This window comes from Calonectris borealis, chromosome 1, assembly GCF_964195595.1.
Source record: "Calonectris borealis chromosome 1, bCalBor7.hap1.2, whole genome shotgun sequence".
In the NCBI taxonomy this organism is placed as follows: domain Eukaryota; kingdom Metazoa; phylum Chordata; class Aves; order Procellariiformes; family Procellariidae; genus Calonectris; species Calonectris borealis.
The window spans coordinates 68,144,704-68,155,632 of NC_134312.1; the positions used below are offsets into that span (position 1 = coordinate 68,144,704).

Below are 10,929 nucleotides of genomic sequence, written 5' to 3' on the forward strand. Positions count from 1 at the left end.
AACCAGTTGTTTTTCTTGCTTCCGGAACACATTAAAAGAGACAGCGTTTCCTAGGCATTACTAGTCTAAGGAATTTTTAGTAATATTTAGAGTCCCTGTTCCACTGAACTGTGTATGCAGTATTGCCAATCAGCACCTTTCCAAACTGATTATTGCTGATATTCTAATTTTGCACATTTATGAATTCTATTGCTATTAAATTATTTTCACTTTAGATATACATTACCAACTTTGTAATCTCACTCTCAAATTGCACGCAAATTTTTCTCATAAATTCCTCACTTTTTGCTAACAGGCCATAAGGAAACACTGACTTTTTTGCTGTACAGGAAAGCCTACCACCTGGAGACTTCATAATCCCTCAGTTCCCATTTGAAATGCATTAACAGCTCATCCATCCTCTCAACTAATAGAACTTGACAGAATCAACCCACATCACATTTCTCAGCACAGTACAATTTTCCATCATTTCAGCAACATTTATGAACGATCTCCACAATTCCTCTCTCCTGCTATTGTGACCTAAGGTAATTTTCTCAATGATACCTGAAAAATAATTTTACTATCATATTTACTAAAAGTAAATCATTAACATGCAGCAACCCCCCCTCAGTTTTATAGCTTCGTTTAAAAATGCCTTGCCTAAATATATTTTCCAAACTCCATTGCCCAGATTTACTCGGATTCCTAAACCTAAGTAGATGCAATCCATTTATGTTCAGGCGGAAAAAGCTATAGTTTTCAAAAAGAACAGGTTGCATATTCAAATGGAAATGTTTTTTAAAAATCAGATTCCTATGTAACCTCATGAACACTGCCAGTATATTGATAGTTTAACTTGTGAATATCAAAAGCATTCAGAAGGATCAATGAGTAGTCTTCCTGCAGTGTCCTTTAAGATCGTGTAAAAACACCAAACTCAAAACTGTGAACGTATGGAAGCGGAAATCTTGCATTTCTTGCCATTTTCTCATTGCTAACACCACAAAACTCGCACCACGCTTTTGCACTATATTTTTCCCATGTAAGTGAAATGAACTTGATTAAACTGCGATTCCACTCGCAGCTCCTCTTTTTCCTGAAGTATACAGACATATTTTTGATTCTTTTACCTTCTCAACTGAAAGTACAACCCAAAGCCTTTTCTTGTATATGGGCGAATCCTAATAACATGATCCAGTTACACTGAATTCACATACTATCTTTTTCTGTTGTCCTACCCTCATCAACTTTGAAACATTTGCATCCCCACCCCTCCAGCCCCAATGTGCAAGACCAGAACAGTAACAACCAAGAATCAAAATATTTACATGTTTTGGGTATTTGTCAGCATCTCCCAGAGTTCTTTTATTTCACACAATTATTCCCATGGAAGAAAATCTTTCAAATTAAAGAAATGGAAGCTTATTTCATTAATTCTGTTATTCTGCAATCAGCCAAATTTGTAAAGGAAACCTGAGAGCAGATATACTACTTAGAATTGGTTTTAATTTTTCAGAAAATTCTCTGGACCTTAAGTTAATATCCTTTGAAAAGATAGAACTTCATTATCTTTTTGTTTCAGTACTGCATTTCTCTACCAGAAGTCATCATGAAGCAACCTCATTAGACAAATCCCTTGCCAGTTAAAATACACCCCAACAGATCATCTGTGAAGAAATGCTACTCTTTTCTAAGAAAGAAGCATTCTCCTAAATTTAACCTTTCCTTAAGGATATTCTCTTTTCCTAATCTGAATTCATTCTACTTTTTGTTGTCCTTTTCTTTACAAGCCTCTAGTAATTCAGTTGTCCTTCTCCAGTTTTTATTTGTGATAGCCTTCTTCAGAGAAAAGGGAAAGAGAATGAAGCATTAAGTTTATTTTTGAGCAGAATCTCTCATCACCAAATTGTCCTCTTCCTATTCAGAGACAATGTATTCAACTGACATTTAATAGTAGTATCCAAAGATTCCCAACCCATCTTTCACAAAGGAGAATTCTCATTCACTATTTTCTTTCATTTTTCACTTTCTCTAAGAATTCAAAAATTTGCTTTTCAAACATCTGCCACCCCCTTCTACTGCTGAGGATCTTTGTTTATTTCAGTAATTTCTGATTACTATCTTTATGCTTTCTTATTCATCACCCATTCTTACGTAAGTTATCTGCAAGAGAAGATGCAGAGCATTTTTGGAAAGTACTTTTAGCACTTGGAAAAAATCTTCTGAGATGCAGAGGTCAGTGTAGTTATCTATGCTCACTACCCAGGCATTGGACTACTCAGCACGCTACACACAGATCATTTAGATGTTTCAGCTAGAGCAGAGTGACACTTGTTTAGCAGGTTTTTACACTACTTGAATTATTACCTGTTCTCTGAAAACTATCTAGACAATCTCTGGTACAATTCCAGGTATGCACTTCAAACAATAAACGGAGTCCTGTCTACAGTAAGGAAGTGCACTGAAATCTGGAACAATTTCTTATCGTTTCCCAGATATTTACACGTCTACCATTTGGTGCTACTGAGGACAAATCTCTGTTTCTAAATACAGTTCCAGAGTTGACTTAAGAGAATTACACATAGCTTCCAACACAGCCAAAAAATACTTCTCCTGGCTATGCAAGTAGGCTGTTTTTTCTGTATTAAAGAACTCATTTCAGCCATTTTAATAACTGTTAATAACTGCTTACAAGATAGCATGGCTAAAGGGCTAATAAAAGGTATTTAAATATATTTATTTTTCACAGATGATCCAAGTAAAATCGTGTCTCTCATTTCTGAAATGCAGCCCCTTTAAATGAAATGAAGCAGCTATACTGTGCCAGTATAACTACAGAATCATTTTTTCCAACAAGGAGAAATGAGAAGTACCGTTATTCTACTGAAATCAGCAGGAGAAAAGATCCCACAGGATCTTAATAACACAGTGACACTTTTGTATCATGTATGAGGAAAAGGTCATACTGGCATTGTCCCACAAGATTCATTCAAATCCAAAGCAGAGTTCCACATAACGAATGACTGCTGCAGTTCCTGCAGCGTTCTCAGTTTTTCTGGATAGCTCACTAATAGCACATGATCCGAGAGATCTGGTAAGATCACAGCGTGGGACTGCTTGTGTGATGCATTGTTATATGGCTACCACGAATAACATCGTCAGCTTCACTAAGTTGAGAAAACAGACCAAAAAGACAATTTAGTCTAAATCAATCATGACATCAGAGAAAAAGATGAAACTTTATAAAGCATACTCAAATATCTCAGTGACAAGAAAGATGGATTTGAAAAAAAGCAGTTTAAGAGCATTTGAAAAATTTTTGTGGCGCTTAAAGTAAGTCTAGAATGGCATCAAGCAAGTAGTAAGTTTGTTGCATAGAAAACCAGCTTTCGCCCATGTTTGGCTGACTGGCCAGCAGGGAGCCACTAGTCCTGCTGTGGAGAGCCCTAGGACGATGCCTGCAATAGAAATCTTTGTCAATAGGTGAAGTCCTGCTTTAAATAGTGCAATAGAAGCAATGAGGCCATCAGGACAAGCCTCCAAGATTATTTCCAATGGTATAGCATTTAAAATGGTGGTGATTCAGTTTGAATTGAGATTTACTGGGGGGAAACTCCCACGATTTAATATCACCTAGTAGAATGTCAGATGTTCCTATAACACCACTAACCCAGAAGAAAATAAACTGCTTTTCAGTAGAAAAACTGTGGAAATCCTATACAGTTCTAGGCATCCCTGTGCATCTGCCCTCATATCTGTTTTATTTCTTCACAAAAACAGCCTGTCCAGCTTGAGATAATTAGTCCCAAGCGCAATTTCCACAATTAATAGAGACTTATCGACACGTATCTGCATTCGTATAACTAAATGGCATATTTTAAAAAGTTTTTTAAAACTTTTTGAACTTTGCATAAGCAGAAACTTCAACATCATTTCACAAATGGCTTTTTATCTATTTAGTTTTCACAGGTATATTCACTACCCAGGTACATAGGCCACTTGTCAATAAACAAAAAGCGGCTTTTGAAAGTTTTTAGATAAACAGAGCAAATCAGGCCTCAGAGAGACATCCTTCACTGGATCTTATTTAAATGAAGACTGCTTCCTGGTCGTGTTTTCAGCAGGCTCCCACAGCCAGACAAAGGCTGTTGCACTGCCAACGCTGCTGCACTGAAGGAAAGAATAAGTGTTCTCTGTCTGTAAGAGCCAATTAAGAGGGGTACCTGGGATTTGACGCGCCTGGTTCTCTTCAGCACAACGTTCATTCTTGAAGGCTGCTTCGGGGAAGCCTGGACATCTGAGCTGAGGTCCTCAGCCTCCACTTTTTCCTTAAGGTCCAAGTTTGGCTTTTGGATGCCCTAGAGGATCAGAGCACAGGACACCAGGTTGATTGATCAGGCAGTGCTGATCATTCCATGGTCTGTGAATCATTCTGTTTGCTAAGAAACAGGATGAGTGAAATCACACAGCATTACAGACGCCATTTGGACAAGAGGCCAATTAATCCACGCACGCTTCAAATAAGGAAACTGAATCTCAACTGCTAGCTTATCAACAGAGAGCAAAAGACATCTTTCCAATTAATCATATCATCTTTTGCCCTGTTTTCCTTCCCAACAGGGTTGACCTCAGTCCTATAAAGAAATGGCTATCAGAAAACAACTACACACGGTCCCATTACAACTTCTAGCACTATTCTGTCACAGGTAACTAGGAGGGTGGTTCTAGGTTTGTTTACATAGCTAAAAGCTTCTAAAAGCGTAGACCCCATGTCCTAGTTTTGTATGCAGTAACAAGTAGCATTCTGCGTGCAGTTTGGGTCCTCTCTTCATACCGTGAAAGAGAAGCGTCTCACCATAAGGCTGACCCCAGACTGAAAGAGCTCATAGGGGTATAAGATCCGTTCATAATGAGACTTGAGTAATGACCCTGTGCCTTTTCCTGGCAGGTAGCCAAGCCGACTTGCCACTTTAGACCATTTCTTCTCTTTAGTGACTACTTCAAAGCCTCCTTTGCTGGCAACAATCTGAAACGCATAAATGAAAAAGTTAAGGGTTTTGAGCTGCTCTCACCACCTTGCATAAACCAAGAATCAATTAAACCAACCGCATGTTAAAAGGTTCTATTAAAAAGTGACAGAATCCTGAATTCAGTTTTCGTTTCCTGAAGGACTAGTACTTTAATAACTAAGCACTTAGTTATCCTCATTATTTAATACATTTAACATGACAATTTTCCTAGTAAATGCAAATTGCATACTGTCCTAGACAGGAGTCCAACAGTTAAGATTTATGACGTGTTAGAAGGAATACAAACCCCACCATCAGAACAAACTGAAAAGTTAACTCTCCCCAGACTTGTACTCTTGTACACAAGTCTGGCCAGAAGTGAAGCCCATTCAAACAGACCCCAGGCAGAAGGGAGCGTTGGAGCTCACAATTTCAGAGTTATGGAAACTCTCACAAAACCCTGAATGGAAGAGACTACTGTAAAAAGAGGAGAAACTTGAATTTACCTTCCAATTAACTCAGTCCAGTTTTTACACCTGGCTTCAATCGGTTTGAGTCTAGTAAGTCACATGCTTACGTATAACTATCACTGCTTACATGTAACTAATACGTACACAGAATGAAAAACAACAGACCACTTGCCTCCAAGCAATGATCGTAACAGCACATGAGCTGCTTCCTCAGAAACATTGCCTTCATTCCCTTTACAGTTTCACTGCCAAGTAGCTTAAAACCCAAATGGACTGTAATTTCATTTATATTATTGTAAGACTAATAGCATTTCTACAACAGCGTAGTTTTACACAAAGACCAAATTTCATGCTTAATGTTTCACAGACTGTTAGAAAGCTCAATGCAAAAACATTTTCTTACTGGAGTGAAATTCATGGTTTACTTTTGAGGCTGAGGTAAATTCAAAAGTCTAATTCTGACAGTGACAAATAAATTATTTGTCTTATTTAAAAATAAGTTAATTCTGGTTCCTCCTATAATCAGAGATAGCTATTCTTAGATAACATAATATTATTGATCATTATTTTTCCTCATCTTTACAGTAAAGTACTAGAAAAGCCATTTTAAATTGAACTATTCCTAAATTTTAACTTATCTTCAAAATGTCCATGAAAAATTGATTTCTAAAACTATCTATACATGAACAATGGCTAGAGAAGCCACTAAGTAACTAAGTAAGCTTAGACCTGCATATGTGCAGACAACTAAAATGTTCCAGCTCATAACAGTGAAACAGATATTTCCCAGTACCACTATGATATTCTGTATATCTGAGCAAACCACCATAGACATGAAAAGAAAAAAAAAAACCACCAAATACTGAAAGACATTTTATGAACTTTTCTCTGCATTTTATCAGCAATTCCAGACCATCCAAAAGACTATGACTTTCCTTAAAAATAAAATGTATTCAAATCTTTACATTTTTACTTACCTAAGAGAAAGAAATCTTGATGGGGAATGGAAACTGATGCTCTAACCTAGAAGCACTACAACTACCTTATCTTAATTCCTTACTGCTACCATATCTTAATTCCTTATCTTGCAAGGAGAAATCTACCTATTTATATTAACTATCCATCCTTAGGTAAGTTTATAACAGTACATATATTTTACCAACACAAAAGCAAATTCCAACAGAGATTTTATTTGCGTGCAAACTTTGGAAAAAACCACACCAAACACAACTATAGTAGTACAAATTTCCAGCCAGCCTTAAGCCTAGCCTGTTTTGGAATTTAATTAAAATAATTATTCCAGAAGTTGACATTATAAACTCTCAAAGATGCATGTTTATGTTATATGGAGAACCTCTATTGGGAGAGAGGAGGGAGCAATTACAACAACAATTCATTACAGAATTGCTAGGTCAGGAGCCAAACTGCATGCAAGTATATCGCTGCCTTCTCAAAGACCATCTGAAACTCCTACAGCTCTACCATATGTAAAAAAGGAGAACTAAAAAGCAAGTGGCGAGCTGACATCAGGATGTTCAAGCTGTAATACAAGGTAATGAATACATGCTGTACAGAATCCAACGAAAGGCAATTGATTTAACTGTGCTTGACATGTCTGCCATAACCATTCAATTTAAAAATTCTCTTTCACTGTATTTTTTGCCCCACTGTCTCATTTAATCTCCGTATTAATGAGATTAATGCTGTAAAACGAGCCCTCCCTGTTGCTTGGCTTCTTGAGCTTGAAAGAAAAATGAGGTCCCTGTCTGACCAAGGCCTACAATTGCTTATTCACCTTGCTCAGTGCATAGAGATCCAGTATTTTTCTCTCCACCACAGGGATTTTTAAATTGGATCCTTGGAGTTCCCAGAATTTTGCTAACTGATCCAAGAAGTCCAGCTTCACTCTTGTCATCGCCTGCAATCAATAAAGGAAGACAAACACATATGTCCCAAAACAAGCATGACAATACCTTAGTGTCCTGAGAAAAAACATGACAAGTTTTTATAGTGTTTACATTTTCAAAGTACTTCTTGGTCATGTAAAAAAAAAAAACTAGAAATAGAAATATTGATAAAAAGAAAGATCTTGACAAACAGAAAATTCTATATGCTTTTCTCTCTGCATTTAAGATCCTACAAATCAAACTCCTACCTAACAATTTCTTGGTTTGAAAACAAAATGCATACTCATGAAAAATCAGCATTATAGGAAGAAACACAAGAGCAATTATTAAAATATACATGGGGGGGTTAGGGGGAAAGTTACAAACAGTTTTTATATATGCCTTAACCATGCAGAAGGGCCTCCTCCCTTGAGTATTTTTGGAGTACTCAAATCACTTTCCATAAGGAGACCCATTTACAAGCCAAATGATACATGACGTTTTGGTATACGAACAGAGCAAGGCTTTGAAAATTGTTGTAAAGAAAAGGAAAAACCAGGACAGAATGGGACTCATACTGTTTTCAAGAAAGCTCCCATACATTTTTGAATTGTAAAATTAACCAACTATAATAAGCCTATAAAAAACCAGTTCATTTTAAGGCTTAAAAGGCATTATCAAGACGATATAAGGTAACCAGGGGCTTCAGAACAGCAGTAAATATTTTAAGAAAAAAAAGTTCATTGCCTGTGGAGCTCTGAAGGCTAGACACTGGCTGCTCTTACTACACAACATGGTACTTGGCATTCATTTTAGACATTTCCAGTTGAATGTGAAAAACTCTTGTGGTTATTTTGGGTAATAAAATAAAAACCAGACTTTTCTCAAAGCCGTGGAGAGTTATTTTATATGAACTCTGCCACTGCCAAGTATAAACATTGATGTGGTCTATGGGTTTCTAAACTCTCCCCCATCCAGAAACCTGCCAAGATGCAAATCTCAAGCAAGGAGACCTACTGCTTTCAGTGCAAACACAAAATTGTATCAACAGTGGAAAAGCTCACCTCCAGTTCATTCAGGCGCTGAATTCGTGGAGTGAAACGAAAACTTTGTACTTCACATGCAAATGGAGGCTGCCAGTCCTAAACAGAGACAGAAAGACATTTTATTGCTTCAAGAAATTTCTCAAAAAATGCACAAAACAGAAGACCCTAACAATGTCTGAGTAAACAAGCTCCCAATAGTAAATGAGTCTCCCAGTACAACTGGTGAGATCATTTTCCAATTTTATGACATTCTTGTGCTTTTAAAATAACGTTCTTCCCACAATATTTTAGTTCAAAGAAAGACATCCTCACAGAATTAAAAATATAAAAGAAAATAAGGTTCAAGGCATTTCAATATGCATTACCTAATACTGAGTTTAAATATGAGAGAAACCCTGTAGCTTGTTGGTTATTTATTTACTTTAAAAAAAGTTCCATATATCCTGCACATTGCAAAATTCTCACCGTCAACAATGACAAACTCTAAATAAAGCACATTATTACGCACCTGACTTTTTTCATGTTTATCTACAGTCATTTCAATAAAGATAAGACCACCAGTCGGGAGTCCAATCCTTTAACAGAAATGCAGCCTTAAATAATGACTTTCTCAACACAGTCAGCAGTCGGTTCAACCACAAGTGCCTCCTAGCCCCCTCTCTCAAAACTGTGTTACAACATCAAAACAAGTATAATTCAGCTTTTTAGTACTTTTTAAGAAAGCTTAAGTTATAGTAGATTGTCTACCTGGCAGTAAATACAACAGAGTAAGGACACACCATTCCAGGTGGACAAGCCACACTAAGTATTTATTATTTGCACTGCTGCAGCATATAAAGGCCTCAAGCACAATCGTAAAATATTTACAGCTTCTAATAATGGAAAAGAATAATAAATCAGTAAGGTTAGTATGAAGTGTCTGATTCAGTCCTTATTGCAGGTTGCAAATCAACCTGACGCATGCATCCTGCAAAACGCTGCAATACAAACAGCTAAGCAATCACAGAGAGATACAAACGCGTTCAACGGCCAGGAAAGTTCTAGTTATTCTCAATGAACAGGATCTGGATCAGTTTCTTGTGGCCTCTCAACCTAACCCATTCTCCAAGGGCAGCCCCTTGGAGGTCAGGTTTTCCCCATGTCATTAAACCAACTAAACAGATTCCAGCAACCCAGACAGGTCAGGAGGAGAGGAAGGATCATGAAATCTAACCAGCAACCCCCGTATCCAAGTTGTTCTCAGTTACACGCTTTTTTTTCAGTTTTTTTCATCCTCTCTCTCAGTATTTTCAACTCTCTCATTTTACGGCCGTAATTAAAGTTTATTTGTACTTTAATTACGAAGTTATGTAACCGCCTTTTGCCAAATTGCCTGATGTTCTCGTCTAAACGGTTTACCAGGTCACAGGGCAAGTCATCACAAAATAACGATCAAGTCATTGGAGAGATTAAGCCCCTACCTTCTAAACTGCTACGCATAAACATAATTCCCCTACACGAACAGGTTGGCCGCACTTCTATTAACAGTTTCAAGATTGTGTTTGTAAACAATGACCCTTTAAAAAGAAATACCCTTCCTCCTCCCTCTCCCCGCTCCCGGAGCAAACGCCTGATTTCACCTACAATGCCTCCGCAGTTTTCACAAGTAGGCTGTCGGGGCTTTTTTTGAAGTAAAAAGAGCGTGAAGTCCCAGCCACCGCCACGCACTACCACCTTCTCACCTGCTCCAAAGCAACCTCTACAAAACCCAGCTCCGAGGTCAGAGACTATACAGGATCCTTGGTGTCCCCAGCACGGACACCGGGGCCTATGGAAGGCGACACACGAAATCCCGGGCGAGCACCGGGAGTGGGGGAAGGGGCTCCCCGGGTCCTCACCTCCACCGCTCTACCAATGAGACCCCGGCCCCGTTCAGACCTCCCGGCCCACCCCGGAGAGCCCAAGGCACACGGCGAGCCCCTCCCGGCCACTCTGGGCCCAGCCCGCTCCCCTGCCCTGCCCCCACCCCGGGCCCCGGACGGGCGGTACCTTGGGGGGCCGGATCTTGCAGATGCCGGTTTTCTCGGCCAGGCCGCGGATGCGGCCGATGAAACCGAGCGGATCGCTGAACTCCTCCCAGCTGGGCTCAAACACGGGGCACTCGGGCGGGGGCACGAACTCGGCCGCATAGCGCGACCCGCCACCCCCCGACATGGCCGCAGGGGGAAGGCGCCGCCGCCGACGCGGGGAGCGCACCGCGGGCCGCGGCGGGGCAGGGCGGAGAGGTGCGGCCGGGGGCGGCGGGGCGGGGGAGGGGGGGCCCTCAGGGGCGGCCGGCGGGGCTGGGCCGGTGGCCGAGGCGCATCCTCCGGCGGCGGCTGCCGGGCAGGACGGGCGGCCGCCGGGGGTGGCGGGGCGGGGGCGCGGGGCGACCGTGCGGGGCGGCGGGGGCGGCTCCTGCCGGGTGTTGTTGTCCCGTCCCCCGGGGCTGCCTCCCCCCGCGCCGAGCCCCTCTCGCTCGCGTTCCAGCTCGCCGGAAGTTACGCGGAACGCTTTG

At 40.2% G+C, this 10,929-nt stretch overlaps 1 protein-coding gene across 3 annotated transcripts in view; it reads right to left on the reverse strand.

The window, feature by feature from the left end:
* KDM5A (lysine demethylase 5A) overlaps nt 1-10,702 on the reverse strand; it is a 51,507-nt gene extending 40,805 nt beyond the window's left edge. The window contains exons 1-5 of one of the 3 annotated variants that reach the window (XM_075158759.1): nt 10,422-10,695; nt 8,412-8,489; nt 7,257-7,379; nt 4,838-5,008; nt 4,206-4,340 (exon numbers count right to left, since the gene is read on the reverse strand). In XM_075158759.1, coding sequence (XP_075014860.1) covers nt 4,206-4,340; nt 4,838-5,008; nt 7,257-7,379; nt 8,412-8,489; nt 10,422-10,586 — 672 coding nt within the window. In that variant the 5' untranslated portion in view covers nt 10,587-10,695. Of the gene's footprint in view, nt 1-4,205; nt 4,341-4,837; nt 5,009-7,256; nt 7,380-8,411; nt 8,490-10,421 lie in introns of all 3 variants that reach the window. The other 2 variants (XM_075158752.1, XM_075158768.1) reach the window with 2 other exon arrangements.
* Nucleotides 10,703-10,929: the final 227 nt, after the last annotated feature.